The 23,998-nt window shown below is 55.9% G+C and overlaps 5 protein-coding genes across 5 annotated transcripts in view; 4 read left to right on the forward strand and 1 right to left on the reverse strand.

The window, feature by feature from the left end:
• Positions 1-1,034: 1,034 nt before the first annotated feature.
• On the forward strand, positions 1,035-8,400 carry VOLCADRAFT_98620 (uncharacterized protein; the record flags this gene model as incomplete). The annotated part of the gene is made up of 10 exons (XM_002957457.1): positions 1,035-1,262; positions 1,698-2,351; positions 3,020-3,140; positions 3,679-3,778; positions 4,166-4,755; positions 5,141-5,502; positions 5,821-6,246; positions 7,094-7,117; positions 7,629-7,643; positions 8,368-8,400. The coding sequence occupies 10 exons, from the start codon at positions 1,035-1,037 to the stop codon at positions 8,398-8,400; spliced, it is 2,553 nt and encodes an 850-aa protein (XP_002957503.1).
• A 1,115-nt stretch (positions 8,401-9,515) lies between these two features.
• On the forward strand, positions 9,516-14,443 carry VOLCADRAFT_98621 (uncharacterized protein; the record flags this gene model as incomplete). The annotated part of the gene is made up of 9 exons (XM_002957458.1): positions 9,516-9,575; positions 9,700-9,848; positions 10,393-10,619; positions 11,242-11,335; positions 12,145-12,595; positions 12,705-12,857; positions 13,500-13,562; positions 13,771-13,978; positions 14,244-14,443. The coding sequence occupies 9 exons, from the start codon at positions 9,516-9,518 to the stop codon at positions 14,441-14,443; spliced, it is 1,605 nt and encodes a 534-aa protein (XP_002957504.1).
• Positions 14,444-17,120: 2,677 nt separating this feature from the next.
• VOLCADRAFT_110064 (DNA binding helix-turn helix protein) lies at positions 17,121-18,663 on the forward strand. The gene is made up of 5 exons (XM_002957459.1): positions 17,121-17,322; positions 17,384-17,423; positions 17,497-17,583; positions 17,658-17,740; positions 17,832-18,663. Exons 1-5 carry the CDS (start codon positions 17,230-17,232, stop codon positions 17,943-17,945), a joined length of 417 nt encoding a protein of 138 aa, XP_002957505.1. The 5' UTR covers positions 17,121-17,229; the 3' UTR covers positions 17,946-18,663.
• Positions 18,664-20,415: 1,752 nt separating this feature from the next.
• VOLCADRAFT_107717 (uncharacterized protein) lies at positions 20,416-22,346 on the reverse strand. The gene is made up of 4 exons (XM_002957502.1): positions 22,189-22,346; positions 21,732-21,843; positions 21,331-21,473; positions 20,416-20,761 (listed from the first exon to the last, which is right to left on the reverse strand). Exons 1-4 carry the CDS (start codon positions 22,330-22,332, stop codon positions 20,444-20,446), a joined length of 717 nt encoding a protein of 238 aa, XP_002957548.1. The 5' UTR covers positions 22,333-22,346; the 3' UTR covers positions 20,416-20,443.
• A 758-nt stretch (positions 22,347-23,104) lies between these two features.
• elg8 (acetylglucosaminyltransferase) overlaps positions 23,105-23,998 on the forward strand; it is a gene marked incomplete at its 3' end in the record, with an annotated part of 10,062 nt that continues 9,168 nt past the window's right edge. Inside the window, exons 1-2 of the mRNA XM_002957460.1 lie at positions 23,105-23,356; positions 23,564-23,666. Of these exons, the coding sequence (XP_002957506.1) occupies positions 23,176-23,356; positions 23,564-23,666 (284 nt within the window). The 5' untranslated portion in view covers positions 23,105-23,175. The remainder of the gene's footprint in view (positions 23,357-23,563; positions 23,667-23,998) is intronic.

Here is a 23,998-nt window from a genome sequence, read left to right on the forward strand (position 1 = left end):
CAGGGCGCAGAGCCAAATCCCGCTGTCCACACGTTATCAGCAGTACTTAACCTAGCTTTTATGACCAGAATGACAGAAATGTATGATACATTGGTCCCGGGTATTCTTAGGGCAAGTCTTCCTGCAACTGAACCTTGCGCATAAAGCCATTGATTCACAAAGTAATCATGGAACAGACGTGGATCCAGAATGCGCTTGCCCTAGAGCTTGTGGCAACTGTATGCTTCAACGGCGTGCACTGTATCGAGCTGTTCCCCTCTCCCTGCAACAACAGTATCCAGTAAACACGGACCTTTAAGTTCCTCGCGCGTCTTAAAAGCCAGTGGACGCACTGAATGCACCTCTTGCTGTTGGTCTCGTAACACAGCAATAACCCGCGCCACATATCGCCGGGTTTTGCCGGACTTGGTTCCGGGGCCTTCGTTGCATCATTGGAAATAACTGCCAAGGTCTCGCATGAACATAACGGTGGACATGAGTTTTGTGACTATAAAGGGGATCCTGCCAACACGTGAAAGCCGACGCCGTTTCGATGACTGACAGTTCTGCCTGACGTACAGTGTCGTTGTACAGTGCCGAAAGCATAATTCCTTGTGGTGACATAAGATTCTTGCTATAAGCACTTTAGGCACTATTCGCTGAAGTTGTCATGTTTGATCCTGACTAGCGATGGAGAGCACAGGTGGACCACCTTGTCAAGGTGTGTTACCGCTTGGCGAAGAGTCTTTGCAAGCGTATTCCTTTCACAAATTATTTTTGAAACTATGTTTGGGTACTCAATTGTATTTTCGCACCGCAGAGAGAAGGAACTCACCCGTTGGTGGCCTCCAAGCGGCGCTGGGGCGATCAAGGTTGGGCATCGCTGCTATAAAAATGCAGTCTTTCCTGCTGTACTATGTTTAACCTGGGTAAACACAAATTGCTCCTTATATGGCTCTTCCATGATGCACGTGGCATCATATGCAAACTGAACCATGGCCCACGTGCATGTAATCCCTTCATATTTCAACTGCTGTATGGTCATGTGGCCAACAATGACATGTTCGGAACCTCTTCCCGCCAGGTCGCTAAGAGTGAACCCCGAGGCTCCCGACCAGCAGAGCACCGTAGGGCAATCCTCCACGGCGGCCCTGCCCATCATCCCAGAGTCCTCTCCAGACCCTCATCAGCTGTCGCACCCGACCCTGCAGACCAGCCAGCATGCCGCATTGTCTGGCGGACGTCCCGCATCGCTGCAACAACACGCGGCGGCTGTGGGCGCCGTGAGCACAAGCCTCACCACCCTCCCAGGACTGTTGCCTGCTACGCAACAGCTGGTACCCTCACCCCAGCCTTACGCACCGCCCGTCCAGGGCCAGCACTCACCCAAACAACACGTGGTCGGAGCGGAAACCCTGTCGTCCAGTGCCGCCGCCGCGCTGCTGCGAGATAATGGCACATCGCCGTCCCCTCCGCCTCCGGGTCTCGTCCCGCTTCGTGGATCGCTAGCCAAGGGCGCCTCGGCGATGACCGCCAGTGGAGCCTCTTCTCCCGCAGCATCAGTCGCAGGCGGCGGCAGCGGCGGCACTGGTGCAGCTCCTATGCCAATAGGCCGTACGCATGGCCCACCGCACAGCAACGGCGGCGGTGCCGGCGGCGGCAGTACGGTTTTGGCTCCCCCGCCCGCAGCTACCCCGTTATCCTCCTCTCTCTCACAGGGTTTCAGACAAGGACTACCGTCCTGGCTCCAGGAACCCATATCGCAAACCCAACTGCAGCAACAGCAGCAGCAGCAATTACAGGCAGTGATGCGGCAACAGTACCACGATCTACAGGGCCAGCTCTCAGCCCAGGCCCAGCTGCAATCACAGCACCACCACCAACAACAACGCCTCCAACGCCAACACCAGCATCCGCAACAACAACAACAACAACAACAGCAACAGCTACCGAAAAGGTCACCGTTTCTGCCTGCCAGCCAGGCACCCCGCAAGCCATTCACCCCCCAGGTAGCCGTCGATTCCGGCGCCATGGAGGCCGTCGCTGCCGCCGCGCAGCAATCAAGTCTCGCCAGATCCCTGCCAGCTGGAGGCAGCTACTTTACGGGTCAAGCCATGGCAATGCCGTACCCTGCCGGCGTGCCACGGGCGGCGGGCGGCTACGCCCCCGGTCATGGCTTGGGAGGAGGAACCGGCCCCGGGCCGGGGCCAGGGCTGGGATTCGGGCAAAGGCCGGGGTCCGCCCCGTTCCGTCAGGACTCCCCGGATGATCCCGGGGTTTTGTCCGACACGCCCACACGCGGTGCTCCGGGCCGGGGCCGCAGCGGCATACCCCGTGTTGCCAGCATCAGCGAGATAGAGCCTGTCGTGGAGGTGGGCTATTGTCGCTAGAGCGTGTGTGGCATGCGTGGTGTGTTCTAGGACTGGAAATGAAAGCCAGGAAGTGGAGATTGCATTTGCTGCATGCAACCCTGGTTCTGAGGCACCGGTGTATGTATATATGTATGTTGTTACAGGGTGGTTAAGCTTCACCAGCGGCCCCCTTTCCCGGGGCAGTTCCCTGCTCTCCCCTGCGAGAGGGGCACCCTAATCCGTTCACCCCATCCGACTTCAGAATGTACTCGTTGGGTTCAGCAACTCACCACCAGCATCCAACCAGATCTAGCGGATCAACGGCGCCTCAACTTAGTTCCTGGTCAGCTCGCAAGTTGATATTATTACGTCCTACACCGTTCATAAGATAGGGGCCACCTCCCATTTCAACACTTCTCAAACACCCGAGAAGTCTGCAGGCGGATTTGGACCCGGGACACTCCGGGAGCAGAAGTCAGGCCTTAACTTCTGCCAGCCACCTGCCTATAATATGTATAATGTATAATATGTATGTAAGCGCACGGCGCGTACCATTGATGTGTATTTTATTGGCATTCATCTCCTCTCCCTCCTCCTTTGCTCCCTTGCATCCTTGTCAATCTCTTCCCTTTTGCCTCGTTTTCATCTTCGTCCTGATCTTTTCCTTCGCCCCTTCACCTTCCCTGCAGTCTGACGAGGTCCCCCGCCAGCGCCTGAGCAGCAGCCTGTTGACCCGGGCCATAAGCATCCCCAACGCCCAGGGAGCGGACCGTCCCCGGACGTACCGGGTGGCTCTGGCCAAAAGCCAAGGTGCGTCCCCCTGGGTCACGCAAGAGGAGGAGGTCAATGGAGAGAGGGAAGGAGGGGGGAAGGGGGAAAATCGTGTAGGGTTGCGTCTGTAGACTTGTAGACTGCCCATTTGTCAAAATCATGTAGGACGGGGGGACAGGACACAGGACACAGGAGGAATCGGAGCGACCCAGACGGCAAATCATCGTCAAGGAAGGGTGTTGTGCGTGTGTGCATGTCGGGTGCACGCTGGGTCGCTTGGAGTGGTAAACCGTGCCACAGCATATCTGCATGTATGCCGTGAACGCATATGCAGGGAGCCAGGACGATGTCACGGTTGTGCTGGAGGGAGCCGACGGCTGTGGCGGCGGTGGCGGCGTCGGCGGCAGCGCCCGCGGCGGCCGCGGCGGTGGCAACTCGGCACACGGCAGCTATTACTCGTATGGCAGCAGCGGCGGCGGCGGTGGCGGCGGCAGGGTCCTTGGTGCCGGTGCCTTGCTCAGCACCAGCTTGCTGAGCTCCTCGTTTCTGGGTGGCCTGTTTGGATCTCGTACGGCAGCAGTGGCCGGCGGTGGCATGGGCCGGGGTTTCGGCGGCATGGTTAGCCCGGACGTCAGCGTGCATGATGCGGACACACAGCCCTTTGCGGGTCGGGACAGGTGGGTCGAGGTGATGGTGGGAACACGTATACGTTATGAAAATGATGGAAACACTTTATAAACTGCAATGCCACCCTAATCGTAGGTCGATGCTATTTGTTTTTGCTGTTTTTTCTGCTGCTGCTGCTGCTGCTGCTGCTGGCTATTACGCTTGGTAATGACGCTGTCTTGTCCGTCGCCTCACACTTCCTCCCTCAGTTGTTTCCCTTGATACGGCTTATTATACCCCCCTCTTCATCATCATCATCGTCATCATCCTCCCTGCCGCCTCCTCTTCCTCCTCCTCCGCCCTGCCGCCATCTCTTCCTCGCCCTCCTCCTGGCCGCCTCCTCTTCCTCAATCTCCATCGCAACCTCCGTCTTGCTATCGCTTACCCTACTCCTTCAGGTACTACAAATACGGCAGATGTGGCGGCGGAGGCGGCAGCGAGGTGCCCACTCTCTTCGGCAGCCTCCCCGCCGCGTCCTCACTGCTGCGATCCCGTGCGAACGCCTCCGCCGGATCCATCCTCACCAAGGCCACGGGTGGACTGAACACACCAACCACGAAGGCAATAAAACGCTCCACGAGCTACCAGCAGTTTGGCGGCGCCGCCGCGCTGACGATCGGCGGCGGTGGTGGCGGCGGTGGCGGTGGCGGTGGTGGTGGTGGTGGCGGCTCTGACCTGCCGTCATCGGCCTCCGCCGCGGGACATCGGGGCCATCGCCGACCGCGTACCTCCGCCAACTGCGGCAGCGACAGCAGCGGTGCATGCACAAGCACGAGTGCGAGCTTGGGTGGCGGGTTGGGGTACTGGTTGCGTGGCGGCGGAGCCGCCGCCGCCGCCGCCGCCGCCTCCGGCAGCCGCGGTGGTGGAGCTGGCTCGGATAGCGACGGTGCGGTGGTGGGCCCAGTTCCCGCGCCGATTTCTCGGAGGGGGGCGGAACCAGATCTGGCGGACTTGGCAGTGCTGGCGACCAGCTTGCCGGCGAGTTTAGGTGCGTGTGGGTGCATGGCGGTGGATGTTTGGGTCGGGCTCTGCAATGCTCTAGGCGGTGCGAAAGCACATAAGAGTACAGGCGGCGACCCGCGTGCGTGTGCTCCCGGGTTAGAGCTGCTGAGGCACCTGACTCCTCCCGGCCGCCTACCTCTCGGGTCCAAGGGGGGCGTTGCTTGGTCCTGGATGGCGATATCTGTGTAAATTCATTTTTGTTACATATGAAATGTAGTTGCTTACTTTCGTCCTTGGTCATACACACACATGGACACACACGCCCTTCCTGCTGACAGCTACACCCGGTCGCCCGGCGGTCTTGTTCTCTTTTCTTCCTCTGCCATACCCGTCCACCTTCCTCCGGCCCTACGCCGCTTGCTTTCCCTCAGGCACTTGGAGCCTGCCACGTAGCGTGGCCCTGGCCTCCAGCCCCACAGGCACGGCCGCAGCAGCCGGCAGTAGCAGTGTCCGCGGAGGCATGGCCTTCTTCGGCGGTGGCGCCGCCGCTAACGGCCGCGGCGTCCTCAGCCGAACAAACAGCTGCAACAGCGGCTCCGTCAGCGTTGGCGGCGGCGGCGGCGGCGGTGGGAGTGCCGCCGCCGGGCCCTCTGGCGGGTTCCCCATCTGTCTGATCTGTCTGGAGGTCCTGACCCCGGAGGATTTCGAGAGCGGCGACGCCATCTCACTTCAGTGCGCCTGCAAGGGGGAGATGTCGCTGCGGCACCGCAAATGCGCCATTGAGTGGAGCCACGTGAGTTGGAGAGTGGGCGGGGTGAGGGCGCGAAGGAGGAGGGTAGGGAGAGAGAAATTGATGGAGAAAAGGAGAGAGGGAAATTAAGCTCACACCATCCCTTTTGGAAAGTTAACTGTAAATAGTAAGTCAATAGTGAGTGAAATAGTAAGTCCAATCTCCTTTCGTTCCCGCTCCTTTCCTTCCTGTGCCTCCCCCTCCAGCACACTTCACTCCTCTCTGTCTTGCTGTCGTTCCCTTGCCAAACCTTCACACTGTTAACTACCCCGCCGGTAACCCCATCGCTTCCGCACCTCGCAACCCTCCTGTCAATGACAGCACAAGGGTGACGTCATTTGCGACATCTGCAAGCAGGGCATAGCCAACTTGCCGCCAATTCCGCCGGAGATACTCGCCGCGCGGGAGGCAGCGAGGCGCCGCCGCCAGCCCGCCTTCAACACAGCCGCCGAACCCAACTTTGCGGACTTTTGCTTCGACTGCATCCGCGCCACCTGGGTCACCACGATTGTGTGCGTGCTGTTCTTCGACGTGAGCGTCGGCCAGGCCTTCACGATTGGTTCCGTGGTGGGGATAGCCTTTATGCTGGTCAGCATGGCGATTGCCGCGTGCGCGCGCCGCGCTCGGGCGCTGGTGGCGGCGCGCGCCGTCGAGCGCGCCGCAGCAGAGAGCCGCGCACAGGAGCAGCAGCAGCGGCAGCTACAACAACAGCAGAGGCGGCAACAGCAACAGTATGCTGGGTCTGGGGTAGGGGGAGGGGGAGCAGGAGAAGGAGGAGGAGGGGGAGGGGGAGGGGGAGGGGGAGGACAGTCCCGAGGTTCAGGGGGGGGCGGGGGAGGTGCTCGACGGGCGTCGGCGGCGGGATCGGACCTCACGGTGCCCTTGCTGGCGGCGGCAGTGGATGTGGTGTAGTGCGGCGGGATGGGGGGCCAGCAACAGCGGCAACGGCAACGGCAGCATCGTGGGCTTTCAGATCGAGGTCCGCATCCGCATGCTGAGCCCGTTTGGCCACTCGCCGCTGGTATCTTGCCTGGTATCGACCTCCTCGACGATCTTATCAGAAATGCCGTGTGGATCTAGTCCTGCTGGAGGCGCGTTCAGAGGCGTGTGTAGGGATGTTGAGAGCCTTCAACATCCGAGTTGTGCTCGAGCTGTGTGTTTTTAGCCGCCGCGCACCACACGTCTCATCGACAGCATCAGGCAGCACTCTCCGGAGCCCCCCTGGAGGGGGCGTATGAGACACGTGCTCGCGTGCACATGCGCATCACCAGCAGCGGGTTCTCCGCAGGGACAGAGTCACATTGCCTAGCTAGTTAGCTCCTAGCTACTTGTTGCCAGGTTTATATACATATCTATACCTAGCTATATACCTAGGTATATGTATATACCTAGCTGACCAGCAAGCTAGCTTGCCGGTTGCATAGCGATAACTCCATTTCAACGATACTTCTGCAGTTTTAAGTACATCACGCCGCTGCAGGGAAGTACGGCACACAAGGAAAAGCTAGCCATATGCAGGCTAGACAGGCAGGCAGGTACGCACGCGGGCAGAAGTCTGTGTGATGCAGTGCGACGTCAACACGCTGGTGTGCAGGTCATGATTTGCGCCGGCGGACAGGTGTGTCCCGGACAATACGAACAGCTCAGCTCAGGAAACACTGAGAGCATTGCGCGGTGCGGGGTGCCGCGGCGGAGAGCTGGGCTCTGCTGCGATGACCGGGGGAGCCGTGGTTAAGGCGGTAAAGGGGGAGGAGCGCCTAGTGACCCTGACACTAGGTGGCGGTTGTAAGGTGGTTGTAGAGGCGGTTAGGTGGGTTTGCGGCGGTTCCGCCTATGGTAACAGCAAGGCAGAGCCTGGTTTACCTGATGCGCTGTGTTGTTGCTGTTTGCTGCTGGTGTGGGTCGGACAGTTACGTGTGCCTGTGATGTTGCGTCTGCGGTTTGCAAAGCTGTGTCCGTAGCAGGACAGCCGAGGACTTGCCGAATGTCCAGTAGGCATGAGCACGAGCGGACGCAAGTGGGAGGAGATACGCGGAATGAGAACGGCCCCATGACGCCGGTAAACGGGGTGACGGAAGGCAACAGGCCGAGTCAGTGTGCTGCTTGAGTACACGTCCTACGTGCCGCAGTCGGTGCCGCAGTCGGTGAGGGGGAGAGGGTGGCGCGATGTAGGGGAGATGAGTCGCGCGGCGGCGGTGCTTGTTCCTAGCGCAGCGGTTGTGGATGCAGTTGCAGTTGCGGATGGTCGGTTAGGATTCTGGAGCGTTGAGAGCGGTATTTTGAGGCTCGGGGATGAAGTGGAAGTTGTTGTGGCGGTTGAAAGGATCTGAGAACTGGAAATCTGTGGACATTTCACCAGCAGGGTTTCTCAGGGCGAGGCGATCGATTGGATGATCCGGCGAGCACGCAATGCAGCTCATGGATTTTTGTGTCTGAAGGCCCGAATCCATTTTTCGATTCCGGGTGAAAGCTTTTGGAATGCATGGGTTCCGGTTCCACTGAGGCTTTTCCTTTTTGTTGTCTCTTATTGGATATCCATCAGTATGAAGGGGGCCCCGCAATCATCTATCACCACCTTCGCCTATCGCGCAGACTTGTATGTCCTGCAAGCATACGCGCATGCATGTTCTGTAGGCCCTAGCGCAACATGTACATGCGTGCACATGCCTTTGCACATGCAAGGTGAAGTTTTCACGACTGTGATGTCCACAGTGTGGTCAACAAGTTGGTGGCATGAGCCAAAAAACTGGCGTTTTGGCATGCATGCATGCAGCTACGCGCATTTCCTGTTTCGGGTAGGTTTTTACAAGTCCGGCCTAAAATTTTGGTGTTTGCTTTGTTGTGCTGCCTGTACCGTACGGCACGCAGCATGGTGGTGTAGCTCGCCGGCCGGGTAAGTAAAGGGCATCGTGAGGGTACCGCAAGCAGCAGCCGGGTTGTAACCGTTGAATGCCACTCCTTACGATGCGTGTACAAGGGCTTGCAACGTCAGCGGCCAGTTCCGAGGCCCACCGATTGCGGTAACTGCTGCAATTGACTATTTCGGCGACACGATTAATGGTAGATCAGTTAATCGCATAGGATTGGATTGGTCGATCATTAAACATTCTGGAATCGAACAGCAACGCCCAATGCTCGTCCAGCGGTACGGAGGCGTTTACACCCCAGGGGTATTGATTTTGCAATGCTGCAATCTGAGGCTCCTGGTCGCTGTCCGGCTTACTACTCGAGATCGAAAAGCTACCAAGCCGTGAAATTTATATGTGACGGCTGTGTAACGGCCATGGTCCGAATGGCCGCGACCGGAGCTGAACCGACGCCTCGGCATCGGCCGATTTGCAAAAACCCACTTTCCAATCAACCGCACCATGCACGGTGTTATTATCATTTTGAGCTCGGTAGAAATAACATAACAGCATCTCGGATGATATGGCAATCACAAAGCGTTGGCTAAAGTCATCTGACGCGAGGATATATATGAGCAGTGCAACAGCTCAGAACCAGATGCGGTAATCCATACTGAAGTGCCCCTTGGGCGGAAACTGCAATGTCGACGGAAGATGCGACGCATGCATTGAAAAGTCAAGCTTTCAGTGCTACAAATCAGCGTATCTATTTCATACGAATATTTTATCTACTGTGGTGTCGCTAGCCGACTGATTCGTGGGAAATCACGGCAATGCTGTTGCATGATCAGCCGTTTCATACAACAATAGCAGTAGGCGAAAACATATAACTCTAGAATGACCCAACGACAGTTTTAGGGGTAGGTACTGACGTCCCACTATGAATACCTCCTTCTCTACCGTAATGTGTGCTCCTGGACCATCAATGTAGGCCGGGTCCGCAGGTCTATGCATCATTCTGGGACAACAATTACTGCTACGAATTCAACTGCTTAGGCCTATAAATACCAGGGAATGCCCTCAAGTTAGACCAGACACTCGCCAGTTGTTGCACGATAAAACGGCTCAGCGACTTGCAATGACACCCTGAACATCAGCTAACCGGCTATAATGAGTAGGCTACTACCAAGGCTTCCCAGCGTTGCACCGCTGTGCTTCTTCCTTATCTCGGTGGGAGACATGTATTTTGTAACTTGTAGAATGCAACTCATCTGCACACAGCATATACCTGGACATCCCAGCAAACATGCCTGGAGACTGGGACGTGCTTACATAATAACGTTGTGGAATGCAGGTCTCGTACAAGCTTGCATGGACAGCTATCTCCTCCCTCCTCAGCCAATACAGCAAGGCGTACGGGCCCGACATCTTGCTGCAGCTCAATGTCGCATACTTCTTCCCCAGCATCCCCGTGCTCATACTCCAGGCGCTCTTCAACGACCGGTGCGTCCGTATTAGAATCCTTTCCTTACCGCGCACACACAACCCTCTCCCCCCAGCAATCGCCGCATGCCAATCCCCAATTTGTACGGATGAACCCCAGATCCCTCCCTTCGCACTCTCTTCCCCCTTTGATGCTCCCGACTTGCAAATTACCCTGTAGGGCTTCAAACGGCAAACAACCGAAATGGGCCAAAACCGGTTCCACACAGCCTATCCACACACCATGACGGGAGGAAATGGCGAATGCCACATCATACACGTCTATCCCAGCCACAGGCAACTCCTTCCCCCCACCCCGCCGACCACACCAGCAAAACCCACCTGAACGACACCCCCCCACAACCACCAAGCCGCAGCACAACGCACTAGCCCCGCCCGTCCATATTTTGTTTCTTTAGCTTTTCCATACCACTCCCTCGCTCCCTCGTCTGCAAGCCCTTTCCCACTTTCCTTTTCCTCATTGCCCTCCTCCTTTCCCACCCACCCCATCCCCGCCTCCCCCCCTTTTACCTAATCCTCCCCCCATCCTTACCCCGGGGCGCAGCATGGACCGGCGACTGGGAATCCCCGCCGGCGTGTTGCTTCGCTTCATTGTGGGGTTGGGCGGTCTCGTTGGCCTTACCCACTTCTTCCCGCAAATCACAGCCGGCTCAGAGCAGGCGTTGCTCGTCGCAACGGTCCTTGTGGGTATATCGTACGGCGTTGCCTTTGGCACGTCGTACCAGGTCGCGTCCAAGTACCCGGCGGGCTCGACGGTGGCGCTGACGATGGGTGCGTGTGCGTGTGTGTTTGTGTGTGTTTGGGGAGGCGGTCAGGATGGGTCGGGGGAACCCCCGCGCCTGGGGGGGGGGGGAAGGGCCAGGGGAGTTAGTACTGCCTACCCCGCATGCCCTCCACATTCCTCACGTCGCCTCCTTGTGAGGGTGCGCCTGTGCCCGAAGCACAATAATAATAAAGGTCCGAAGGCTCCCCCCTCAGCGGGGTGTATAGGCGGTCACGATCGCAAGCGCTGGGTCGGGTTCTTTCCAACACCCTCCCCTTTTGGAAAGGCCTTCCTGTGTCCTCGTACCTTCGTTATCCTCCTCCGCCCGTCCTGAACTCCCCGCCCTGTCAATATCTGATCCCCGTCTTTGCCAGGTAACGTCGGTCTGTGTTCACTTTTTGTCCTTATCGCGTGCCTCCTAAACCCCCGTGTTTGGCGCTCTTCACATTTAGATTTCGACCCATTTCCCTTTACCCCCTTGTCGTTGGTGTTGGTGTTGATGTTGATGTTTGTGTGGGTGTGGGTGTTGGTGTTGGTGTTGATGATGTTGGTGTTGATGTTGGTGTTGATGTTGATGTTGGTGTTGGTGTTAATCTCTCGTTCTCTCCCTCTCTCCCCCCCCTCCACCAGGTTTCGTGAGCAGCGGCCCGGTGGTCCTGCTACTTGATCTGGCGCTCAAGAGGGGAACCTACTACACCGACGAGGGGCTGGAACAGCTCTTCAGGTGCGGTTAGACACATAGTTGGTTGGGAGTTGTCCGTTATCCGTTGTCTGAGTTGGCGGCCATGGAGGTTCACCGTGGCAAGGAACCGATTCCAATGAACTGACTGATGGAGATACCCCCCTTCTGGTTGGGGGGCCACAGCGGTGCGTGAGGAAGGTGGTGTTGCGGTGGTTTGTCGGGAGGGAACTGCCACAGCTGGCCACGTCGCCGCCAAGCTTACGCAAGATCACTGGTCAGTAAATTATCCTGCAGCATTGTGCGAAGGCGAATGTAGGAGAGCCGTATTTGCCGTAGTATATTGCTCCAAACCAAAACCCCCGCAGCGGCGGCGCGATGTCCAGGCGGCAGGCAGGGCTGGGGCTGGGCAGGGTTGGGTCCCGTGGGGGTCATCTGCGCTGATGGGGCATTGAGGTCGGGGCAGCGGCGCGGGGAAGGAGGAAAGGGAGGAAAGGAAAGGAAAGGAGAGGCAGGGGAAGAGAGAGGAGAGGGGGGTTTTGGTGGTGAGTGCGGGACAGAGGTAGGGGTTGTGGTGCTCTCTGAGCCGGGGAGGGCAGCTGGGAAAGTGGCGGGGATGGATGGCACATACATACACACATACATACATACACATATACATACATACATACGTGTGGAGCTTTAGTGCCGAGGAGTGGGCCCCTCCTACTCCGAATCGGGGAGTGCACCCAGAAATCAGGGTATGGACAATGTTTCACATTGTGTGGCTTTTAACGATGTGGTTTGGGAAGGAGTGTCGATCGTAGAATTCTCCCTGCCCCACTTCAATTGTGTTGGCTGTGGCTGTGAGGTAGGTGGGTGGCGGTGATCACCGCCGTGGGGCTGGCGGCGGCGGCGGTGCTAGTGCTGGGCAGCTGGCGGATGTTGGCGGCGGGGGCGCCGCACCGTGTCGAGCTTAAAGTGCCGTACAAGGCGCCGGCGCCGTACGGCGGTGGCTACAAAGACGGCAACGTTGCGGCCATGACGCATGGATACGACAGGACGGGGCCGTACGTACGACACCGGGGTGATCAAGGTAGCGACGGCGCCGCCGCCAACGGTTTTCATTACAGCCACCACAACCACGCGGGTCATCACGCAATCACGTTGGACTTTTCGTCCTCCGCTGGCGCCAACGACCACAACTACCTTAACCACCACGGCAGCGGCACCGTTGACGGTTACAGCAACAGCTACGGCTTTCAGTTGGCGATGTCTGCGGATGGGGCCCAGGGCGGCGGAGGCCAGTCGGCAGATGAAAGCAAGGTAGGTGGTGTGTGTATCCGTCTGTCTGTCAGTCTGTCATGTCATGTCATGTCATGCCATTATCATCATCTAAATCCCCCCCCTCTCCCCTCCCCCTCCACGCCCTCAGCTCGCCAAGAAGGACCTCCCCCTGCTGCAGCTGGCGGGTCGCATCCTGCCCGCCGCCGCCTGCATCACCATATCCGTGGGCACCTCCATGCTCATATTCCCCTTCTTCACCTACATGACATCCACGGGGCTGCTGGGGGAGAGGCTGGCGCAGGTGGGTGGGCGAGGGGGGTTGGGCGGCTGCCATAACCCGGGGGAAAGGCACAGGCTAGGGGGGTGGGGAAATGGGCCGCGGTACGGCAATGGATCTTTATCTGCTGCATCATGAAAACCTTTCTTCCTCCTCTTCCTCCTCTTCCTCCTCTTCCTCCTCTTCCTCCTCTTCCTCCTCTTCCTCCTCTTCCTCCTCTTCCTCCTCTTCCTCCTCTTCCTCCTCTTCCTCCTCTTCCTCCTCTCCTCCTCTTCCTCCTCTTCCTCCTCTTCCTCCTCTTCCTCCTCTTCCTCCTCTTCCTCCTCTTCCTCCTCTTCCTCCTCTTCCTCCTCTTCCTCCTCTCCTCCTGGGTCGTTTTCCCCACCACCCCTTCCCACTTGCATATATGCACTCCTTTGTATAGTTCCTCTCTGCTATTTGCCATTTGGAGGGTGCCACTTTGCAGGAGGAGAAGGAGGAGGACATATCGACAGCGATGAAAAGTTGTTGCTAGCATGCCGTTGTATGCGCCTACGATTCCCCTATCCTCGCTTCCGCTTCCCTTTACCCCCGCGGCGATTGAGAGCTGGGAACTCCTTGCACCAGTACTACCCGCCTCCCTCCCACCGTCCCGCCTTCCCTGCACCTCCACCTCCCCTTCCTCAGGTGCTGTTTTACATTCGGTTGGTGGGGGATATCTTGGGGAGGATGGTGCCCAGGAGGCTGCAGGTGAGTGTATGTATGTATGTATGTGTGTGTGGGGGGGGGGGGAGGGGGGGATCGAGGTTGGCACGGGCGTGAGGAAGGGATGGGGTAGGTTCTGGGGGAGATATATGTGAGGGGTGGGTGGGGGGGTTGTGTTGCGCTTAGCTGAGCCACACGCGCACATCTATACACACACACACACACACACTCTCACACACACACACATGTGCAGATGTTGGACCTGGCAGCGTTCATGGTGTTATGCCCTGAGTACGCACTCCAACCCCCCCTCCAGGTCACCGGCGTCCGCAAGTTGATGTTTTGGGCGGTTGTGAAGCTGGCCATGGTGCCGCTGCTGTTTGGCTGCATCTTCACACCTCCCCTGGTGGGGGGGGACCTGACGGCCCTGGTGGTGGTGGCGCTGTTCTGGGTGCTGTCGGGTGAGCGGGGGAAGGGGGGACGGGGGGGGGGGGAAGAGGGGTTGAGGGGGAGGGGTTATTGCTCTTACCCTTTTAGCTGAGGTAAGAAATCCTATGAGTCCGCTATCCCCCTCCCTTGCGACTTCCCTCCAGCACCTTCTCGCCTTGACTTTGGAAGACAAAACAAAGGAAAAACCCTGGAAGCCTTCTCACCCCCGTGCTCTTCGGCACTCCTCCCCCTCTTCCCCTTCCCCCCACACCCTCCTCCCCCCTCACCCCCCCAAAGGTTACCTCAACACCTGCTCCTACTTGATCGCCCCCACGCTGGTGCCCCCGGGGCAGAAGTCCCGGGCCTCGGGGCTCATGACGGTGGCTTTCCAGTCGGCGTGTTTCGGAGCTCTCATGCTGGCGTACGCCGTACAGCAGCTGGAGCTGTCTCATCTGGTACGGCACGTGGCGATGGCCATGGGCGCGTCACCGCACTAGAAACCCTATGTTTCCAATCTGGGTTTCGTGCTTTCGTTCTCCCCACCAGTTTCTGTTAAGGGGGCAGAAACGGGTGGTGAGGGAACGAGACCATACGTCGAAACACAGCGCAGGAATGTTGTGGGGTGCGGTGTTTATGTGAGAGTGTGTGTGATGTGTGTGTTTTTCGCAGCCCTTATGCATGGCGTCTGGAGCCAGTGGGTAAGGGGGCGGTACACAGTGGGATGATTTTTTGCAGATTGATGATCGTACATGTGTCATACATTGTCATGCATCAATTTTATGTACTTTCCGATTTCCGTAACATGTCGCAGTATGCAGAGCGTGTGTGGTATGTAATTGGGGCATGGGGGAAGGCCTGGATGCGGTTCATGTGGATTTGTGCCCGTTTGACCTTTTTGTGGAGGGAAAGGGGAGCGATATGCTCATCAGCCTCATCACTCTTGATCCCATTTCGCATCTGCAAAGAATTATCTGCTCTTAAGCAGTACCTGTGCCGTACATGTGCAAAAAAATGGATAGACGCCGCTGCCTTTTTTTCGCCTTGCGCCCGGTGACCTCATCCACTTGCTATATAGCTCTTTTCTCTCGAGTGCGACGGCCGCAGTGGTGGCTACGACCGGAAGATTAACAACGGGGTTTGGCTCGCAGCCGTATTGACGAAAACTCGATTTCCACTATATTGCTGTTCTAGCTGTCAAGGACTGCCGGTCGTCTGCAGCACGATTCAGAAGGCTTGTTGCTGACTGGTTGCGCCTGGCTGACTGACCATCGCCTGTATTGTTGGGGGCCGTTTTAACGGCAAGGGCTGTGGCGAAATGAAAGGCCCAGCACCCGCTAGCATGCAGTTGTGCCGGCAAGTTTAAACCGCCAGAACTAAGGAAAAAATCCCGCCATTGAGGTCCTGAGACTTTATTTGGCCGTGTGCATGGATCCGAGTTGTCGGGAATCGGGGACGCCACTTACTGCGCATAGTAGTGCTAGGAGGTGATTATGTTGGTATGGTGTTAGTAGCGATCTTGTGAGGAGACCTAACCAGGAGATCACCCGCCCCAGTGTACGTGTGGTTGGAGGGGGGGCCCGCGTGCAGCGCGTACATGTAGGTTATGGAAGTTGATGTAGAGTCAGGAATATGCTCTGCTGTGCTCCACAACGTAGGCCCAGCCAACCTGTCCTAATCTGTTGGTTGTGGGTGACAGAAGCAGGCTTATTAGTCGAGGACTTTGCAGCTGTAGCAGCTGTAATTGATGACTTCCCCATGAAAAGCGGCTTTCCATCTCACAGAATTGTATTCGTAGCTATTCCGGCATGTCCCGCTGTTCAGCAAAATCGCCGGTGACGGACATATGGTTGATCAGCCAGTACCTGTCACACTGTCTCCACATTGCTTGGCTGCAAGATGTTCGTTCAGTGCCCTCGTTCAAGGCCCTCAGCAAAGCATACCTCGGGGAATATGCAGGCTGGTTGAGTGGGTAGGTGGGGTGTAGGAAGGACAACTAAAGACCCTGGTATGAAGCGCAACTGCTGGGCTTGGGTGAGTGTCGGTAAGTATGTGGGTGGAGATGGTTACTGCAAGTCCATCCGTCAGGTCAGGACACCCACAGATTGACCTGCAGGCCATGCGCACGCAGCCAGAGGCCATTGCGTTCACCCCATCCACTTAGACTTTTAGGCAGCGCCCGCCTGGTTATGGGATGCCGCCGGAAATCTCCTCAATGGCGATCGAGTTGGTGTGTGGAGCACCGGTGACCGTTCAACGTCGCTGCAGAGTTCGTAAAGGCCTTCGTTGCGGCGGATAAGCGCAACTCCTGCTGGTAATCCAGATGCAGGCGCCAATGTATGGGGCTATTGCCTTACCTCCCGGAGCCTGAATGACCGCATACACCATCGCCAAGCGTGAAGGGTATGCATACACAATCAGGCCTCGCGGCCCGGTCTGCCTGCCCGCAGCAGGTACTGCCTTCCCGGGAAAGTTACGGTAGGTTCCACCTGGCTCAGCAGTGAAAAGGACAAGGGTACATCCTAGCTGCCAGGTTAAGATAGCATGCCTGTTGCACATAATTGAGGTCTTCCCCAACCCCTGTCTTCCCCACCCTCTGTCTTCCCCAACCCCTGTCTTCCCCAACCCCGGCATGAATGGACTCCCGAGCCGGGATTCGAAGCCGCGATTGCGCCAGCTGCGCTGCTGCCGCCGACAATGCCGGTGGCAAGTCCCACATTCGTAACCGTGGGGGCAGGCCGACGGCCGAAACGCGAAGTCGACACCACAGCGAAGCCACGACAGCAGGAACACGAGGAGATTACTTGGAAATACCCACTCCTTCTTAAGGGAGGCCGAGGCCAACCGGTATGCCATGTGGAAGGCGGTGGCGCGGTAATCCAGAAGTTATGCAGAACAGATACTATCGCAAACCTTGCCGTCTCTAAGTCATCTAAAGCGCACTTACGACAAGTCCAGCGTTTAGGAGGCCGCCTAAGGTGCAGCGATAATGTCTTAGCCAAACTTCAAACGAGACATCTGAATTAGAGCAGAATGCACACATCCATGCTCGTTGTTTTGCCACAAAGATGACCTCAGGCAGCTCTAACATTCTGGAAGGCCGTAACAGGCCGTACTTTGCGGCCGCTAGGAAACTAGAGGATCACTGCAACCAATGCGTCATATAGCGGGATAAAGTTTTCTGTTGATTTTATATTGGTTGAATTCATCCTTCTAAAACTTCGGGCTTCGGTGCTGTGAGTTCCTCTGAGCTTAACCCTCCTTCTTAACAACCACACAAGGAAAAATGAACATGAATGGTCAGGACTGGGAGCAGGTGGTGATCAAGAAGAAGCAGCCATCGGGCGCAGCACTTAAGGATGAGGCGGCCGTGAACGCGGTGCGTCGCGATTTGCCGCGCACCACCACAAGAATCGCGGCTGACATAGAAACCTCCACAGGCTCGACGACAAGGGGCAGCTGTGGAAACGTCGCAAAAATGTATGTTAGGTCTTCCCAGGCCATGCCTGGATCTGGCTCGCCCTTACCTTTTCGGGTGCCATTTCTAACGCAGTCAATGCTGGGAAGAACAAACCGGCGCAACAGACAGTTAGCGGCAAGCCAGCAGCTAAGCTTGAGGCAGAGACAGAAGACTTTCATCGTAAGTCCCCGCATGCCCATGGTGACTCCTCGTACCTTGTAATGAACCCCATTGGCTGCTGACAATGCTCGCAGACGAGCGCGTATCCTCGACCTTAAAGCAGCAAATTGTGCAAGCGCGGACGGCGAAAAAGATGACGCAGGCACAGCTGGCACAGGTAGGCCTGGAACGACGTGGCATCGTGGATACCAATGTGCCTAAATTACAGGATTTTAATACACCTCCGTGGTACCCTCCCAACCCCGCAGGCTATCAACGAGAAGCCCCAGGTCATTCAGGAGTACGAATCCGGCAAGGCCATTCCAAACCCCCAAGTGCTCTCAAAGTTGTCCCGTGTTTTGGGTGTGGTGCTGAAGAAGTGAACCAGCTCCTAGAGCGGGATGGAGGCTTACTGCTGTGGCAGCATCCCGCAGGGTGGTCGCGTGCGCAGGTTGCACTCGTGGTTGCCTAAGGGCATCGTAGCCAGTTTGCCACAGGGCATTGCTAGGCGCTTAGGTGTTAAGTTTGCGGTTTGTCCTAGCGGTCCACGAGTCGTGCACTAGGGAAGGCATGTTTAGGCAGGAGCGACCTGAGCAGTTTCCATTGATTGGTGCGCCATGTAGGGGGCCCTTTAAGCTAAGTTGTATGGGTGGGTGTACTAGGTACATAGCACTGTATCCGCGTACATCCCCGTAACTGGTGGCACTAAACGTCCGCTTGTGCAGCAAACGCAGCGTGCTATGGTGATACAATAGACTGGACAAGCTGCCATTGTTAGCTTGCGGCGTTTTTCGCTGCCGGCTCTGGCATCGCATCTGTACTTGATTGAACGGCCGGCCACTTTTGGGTGCTAGGAAGAAGGTGTAGAACATTTTTTGGCGGTTATCATCCGCTCTTCACGTTATTAGGATGTGGGTCAGCTGTCTTCAGGACTCCTGTAAGGGCTTCTGGGATGTGGGCCAGATGTTTTACGTTGGAGGAAATGGAGTCCAGGGTGATTATGCGCCTGATGGTATTGTGAAAGGGAAGGTGTGGACCGGCGCAGAGGACCCTGAAGTGCAGGTTGGGTTGTGGGGGCGCATGTAAAGCATTGGCCTACCTAAACGCTTCGCATGTCCCTGATCTTTCCCATGTCCTGTGCAAATTGTGACCATAAGGTTAGCTAACAGAGTGGAGCATGCATATTACTATAATGGGTAGACCGTCTCGGGTTGTTAACAATGCATAAGTTTCTAGTCTGTGCACCTTGAAAGTCAAACTTCCCTTCTTTTCGGCTCACAGACATGAGCAGCAGGTGTGGAACCCAATGCACGACCGCATGAACGTACCTCTGTATGTGACCTATTACCTCCTCAGACTGTTTTCAACGCTGTATTCAGCAGCGAGAGCGGCAGAGTCTCGAGGGTGTCTTCATGCATGTTACAGGTTACGATCAATCATGAAGCACTCTGGCTCTTGGTGACGTCTCGTGTCTGCGAACCGGTGACCCTTAGTACCGAGGAGCAGCTAATCCGCGTTTGTCATGTACACTTTTACACAGTGCATAGCGGGATGCAAAGCAATGAGTCATTAGAGAGTCCTGTCACCAGCACCTGCTTTTTCTTAGCTGCATACACAATGGTTGGGTACTGGCAGCGCCGATGGACTGCTGGAACCATATTCAATCTCATGACGTTACAACAGTATCATTGACAACGTCATCCCATGCTGGGGAAATAAAAATCCTCAGGGCCACGCATCCTGTGACCCCGAACCATTTCCTATCTCCTGATTTGTCAAGGCGAATACCGCTCACTCTCTGACAGACAACTGGTCGAGAAAAAAAGCAAAAATGTCGATGTCAAGGCGTATGAAGAATCCTATGCAGCTAAGACGACACACTCAGGTTGTCGAAGGACTCAAGTGCTTCCCTCACACCCTTCCATACCCTCTCCCACATTCCGGTAATAATCTGCCATATGTCCAAAAAAGCGCCTCCGAGCGGCGCAGGCGGTAAATCCCTGCGGCTGGCTGCTATGCGGTCCTTCTGGATCCAAGTCGTACCGGGTCAGTAACCCGGTAAGACTCGGGTCCACACCTTCCGGGTCCGCGTCTTACCGGGTTACTGACCAGGTATGACTTTGATCCAGAACGACTGGACAGCAGGGCGGTGTGGTGTAGCCCGGTGTACTGCTGTGTGTGTACATATGACGTGCTGCATCGCTACCGCACCATGATAACACCACTGCCTCGCCTGCAGTAGCAGCAATAGCAGCCGCAGCTCGCTTCGCGAAGGATGGAACAAACCATAAAATGTCGAAGCATGTAAAAAATGTACCGTTGTCGCAGACAGTGACACTTTGATTTGGGAGAGGAGACACATTCACATGCACACGCACAGATATACCACTCGTACACAACAAACCCTCCCGCCACTCGCACAAGTAAATGTGCACAGTAAGCCGGCTCTCTCGCATCAATCAAAATTAAAGAACCAAATCACATCCGGCACCACTACACGCTCAGAAAGGTAAGACAGATACAGTCATATGGATCAAGAAAAAATGTTAACGACCGGCAGGCTTGGACTTTGGGCCTCTCACCGTATCAATAATCCCGCCAAAAAGGCACGCCAACGCCGCCGCGCAGTCAAATTCAAGCGTCGCAGAGCGGCAAGAAAAAAATCGCCGATCCATGTGGACTCGCAGAACCTCAATCATCGTTATCATCACACCAGTATGAATTAGAAGACGTCGGTGCACGCCGCGATGCAATCTTAGACGTCCCAGCAAGCCTCAATCCTCCTCGCTGCCGCGGCGCATCAGGATAGGGCTTCGTAGTGACCTCCCATACCATAGCACACACACTCCCACTACGCCCTCCTGCGCTAGGTCCTCACTATTCAAAGCAGTGCCGCGCCGCCGCGCGCAAACTGCTCCACCAGGATCAGGCCCAACGTGCCCACCATCGCCACTCGACCATTCAGCTTCTCCGCCAGCGCGTTCCACGTGTACGGCAGCGGGCCGTCGGGAAAGCTGTCGTTCTCGTTCGCCACCACCTTAGCCGCCGGCACACGGCCCGCCACCGCCGGAGCAATAGAGGCGGCCAGCGTTAGCAGCCCCGTAGCCACCGCTGCGGCAGCGCCCGTTGACGAGGTCAGCTGCTGCAGAGCCGACTGACCAGAAAGCACCTCCACGGCGGCGATGCCAAGAAAGCCAACCTGCCGTCGAGATACCGGCAGATAGAGCACAAAAGAAGTGCAGACCGATGGCGTTAGAACTTGGAACAAGAGCACATGTGAATGTGAGCTTGGAAGGATTTGGTAGGTGATAATGACAAGAGGTGACAAAAAAGTGGATTTCAACCAAGCACACTCGAAGACTAAGACATGTGATGATGGGTAAAGAGGATGGATGGATAGATTACTGCAAGATAGGAAGGAGAATGGAAAATGAACGACCTGCTTAGGAAGGGCAGCACGTGGTGGCTGCGGAGGAAAAAATATGTATGTGGTTTGCGAATCCAGAGAGGGGAAGTGGGCGAGCGGCAATGGAGGCAGTTAAGATGTGTGGGGGCGTCCTAAGGCGTATTCCAGGGTGGTAGGAAGCCATCCTCCCGAAAATTATACAAATCCAAGGGCTTTCAATCCGTGCGACAAAGACTTATAATTAACTTTACTACTTCTGCTCTTCAGTTTTCATTCGAAGAGTACGAGAACTCTGAGAATGCAACCGTCGTCCCAAGGGAAAGGACGAAAATAATGTGTTGGAAAGCGAGCGCGTGACGCACCATGGCTACACGGCCGTTGATGGTTTCGGCACTGGGTGCATTAGCTCGCAATATGGGCTGGTAGGTCTCAACACTGAAGCCCGCAACGGCGTGTGGCATCGGGTTGGAGGTGTCGATCCGAACACGGTTCTGGTCGTCAATGGCTGCAGCAGGGGGATAAGAAGTTACACGAATTGTGGTTACGGAGCGGAGAGGGAAAGGAAATAATACAAGGGAAACGTAGAGGAAACAAATTTGGAGGGCTCTTAACACAAGGCTTGGGTTCCAAATAACCAACTTGGGTTTCATTAACGACCGCGAAGATGTGGGATCAACGCATATTAAACTGCAAACTCGCGGATGTACTGGCTTGGCACTGGCACTGGACTGGTAGGTCAGAAGGTGTATTCCAGAGTGCGTACCCGCGGGGAAGCGCACGCCAAGCTTGCGGTCGACAACCACAATGTCGTCTTTCGTGGTGTCATATGAAACATAGTAGACAACGCCGTCGATGTTGCGGGTGGTCTCGCCACCCTGTAAAGGGAAAAGGTTGGTGGGGACGTGGATGGGGCGAGCCCTATATGGTGGAAAGTAGATCGCAACATGTATAGGAGATAAAACAGAGACACAACGACAGCTCATACAGCAGCGACAGGGTTTCCATTGGAACCTGAGAGCATATTGCAGGGCGGCTGCATGGAGGACCACATAGCCAGCGTGTGGAAATGCACCACTTAAGTGAAATTCGGCGTATTGTTAGCGTACTTCAGAAATATTTTTGAACCCTTTCATAGTGTCCTCAAAATTCTCAAATGTTCTTGCGTTCGCAGACACAGCGATCCAACTTCATCAACTGCCCGACTTGCTAGAACGACTAACCTGCGCTCCAACAAGATTGTTCTTCGTGAGATTAATGGGCTTCCACAGCTTCAGGTCCGCCACCTTTCCGGGAGCAGTTGTCGTGGTAGTCGTCGCCGTGGCGCTGCACCTCACATGGGGGCGAGCGGCCTTAAATGGCTGCATAGAGAACTGTTTGGACATCATACCTCCTCAGATGTAAAGATTGCAATATTTAAATCCTTGGAATATTTAATAATCAAGTATACTTGCCTGTATTTCAACTAGACAATTCTTTACCTCCGAAACCACAAACTCAACCACAAAGCACTAAACCCCCATTACTTACATGATACTTAAATTACCAGCTGTGTTATGCAAATTTGGAGGGCCTTTCCACTTGCTACATGCTGTAGTAAGCTGCATCGGTCATGCCGTCGGAGGCTTTGCAGTGTACATAATGCAGATTTTATGATCAGCGACATGATAAGCTTTGAAGTCGAGATGCTCATCAACTAACTTTAAAACATTACACCTCGACAATGCTCTCGCGAACCAGCAGTTTCATTCTTTTACCCAGACAGGCGAGGAGAAAGCGCACGGATGACCTTCATCCCTACTTAAGCCTCAAGTGCTTACGCCACGAAAACTATGATTTCACATTGTAATTCTATTGTGACAGCTTGGCATAGAACTTGCCATCGAGTTATGGGACACTCGAAAGGCTGTTGCATTGGGAGACTTTACAGCACGTTCGAATAAGTTTTGTATGCGGAATGACCTAGGGACCCTGGGCTACAGCGTTGCCCATGTTATTCGTGCAACCAGTGAAACTTTTTCAGTATCGTACGGGAATTAGTCTGCTTTGGTGAAAGTCACCATCATGGGTGGCGAGGACAGCAAAGTTCGTTTGTCATGCCTGTCACGCTATGTTTAGATAATGGCTACTTTATGGAAGACATGTAACGAGAAGTCCAAACTTGGGCTGACTTTAACTAGCTCCGTAGACAACCGTGTGCGCTAGGCAACATGCCGAGGCAACACCAAATACTGGATACATTGTTCTTACTTGGTCTTCAATTTTTAGTCCCGACGCACGCTCAAATTGAGCCCGCCATCGTAGCTAACAAGCCATGCCCAGCCGGATGCACCAGCCATGGCAACTGCAACGGCGAAACGGGCCTGTGTGAATGCCGGTTCGGATTTGGCGGTGAGGTTATGCCAGACTCCACATCAGCGCCTCTCTCTCTCCTCCTCCCCTCTTCTCCCCCTCTCCCGCTTCCTCTCCGTCGCTAGCTCGCGCAAAATATCCCGACCTATCGCTCTTAACTGCACCCCCCTTCACCCCATCCCCCCTAATCGGTAGCTCACTCCTTACACATGATTCCCTGCTCCCACTCTCCACGATCCTTGACAGGTCCCGACTGCAGCACGCGTCTCCTGCCCGCCTGCCACAGCGCACCCGACCTCGCCACCTCCATACCCGGCTACGGACACCTGTTCCCCAAGAACTGCTACTGGTGCGTCTCTCTTCCCCCGGGGGGGGGGCCGGGCCCCCCGGTCAGCAGTCCCCGTCCCGTCCTTTGTGTGTGTGTGGGTGCGTGTGTGTGGGTGCGTGTTTAAGAAGCTGAGCAGGAAGTAGGACCTGGTAACCTGGCGGAGCCACGAGAGTGTGTGTATGTGTTTCCGTACAGCTTCGTACAGCACACCGGTGGAGTGTGGGGGTTAGTAACCAGACAAGGCCCCCAAACAGACAGTTATGTCGATGGCAGGGGGGGACTGCTCCGGAAAGTGGGGGGAGCGAGAGGTGGTTAGAGAGAGAGGGGGAGAGAGGTAGAGGTGGTTAGAGCTT

This window comes from Volvox carteri (genome assembly GCF_000143455.1).
Source record: "Volvox carteri f. nagariensis unplaced genomic scaffold VOLCAscaffold_74, whole genome shotgun sequence".
Taxonomy (NCBI): Eukaryota; Viridiplantae; Chlorophyta; class Chlorophyceae; order Chlamydomonadales; family Volvocaceae; genus Volvox; species Volvox carteri.

What these genes read in the sequence shown, in the direction of transcription:
- VOLCADRAFT_107717 (XM_002957502.1), bottom strand. Translation starts at nt 22,332, where the DNA reads ATGCAGCCATTTAAGGCCGCTCGCCCCCATGTGAGGTGCAGCGCCACG. An exon ending in ACAATCTTGTTGGAGCGCAG is followed by an intron (nt 21,844 to 22,188) that starts GTTAGTCGTTCT and finishes TTCCCTTTACAG; the next exon opens with GGTGGCGAGACCACCCGCAA. An exon ending in TGGCGTGCGCTTCCCCGCGG is followed by an intron (nt 21,474 to 21,731) that starts GTACGCACTCTG and finishes CCCCTGCTGCAG; the next exon opens with CCATTGACGACCAGAACCGT.
- VOLCADRAFT_110064 (XM_002957459.1), top strand. Translation starts at nt 17,230, where the DNA reads ATGAACATGAATGGTCAGGACTGGGAGCAGGTGGTGATCAAGAAGAAG. An exon ending in ATGAGGCGGCCGTGAACGCG is followed by an intron (nt 17,323 to 17,383) that starts GTGCGTCGCGAT and finishes AAACCTCCACAG; the next exon opens with GCTCGACGACAAGGGGCAGC. An exon ending in TGTGGAAACGTCGCAAAAAT is followed by an intron (nt 17,424 to 17,496) that starts GTATGTTAGGTC and finishes TTTCTAACGCAG; the next exon opens with TCAATGCTGGGAAGAACAAA.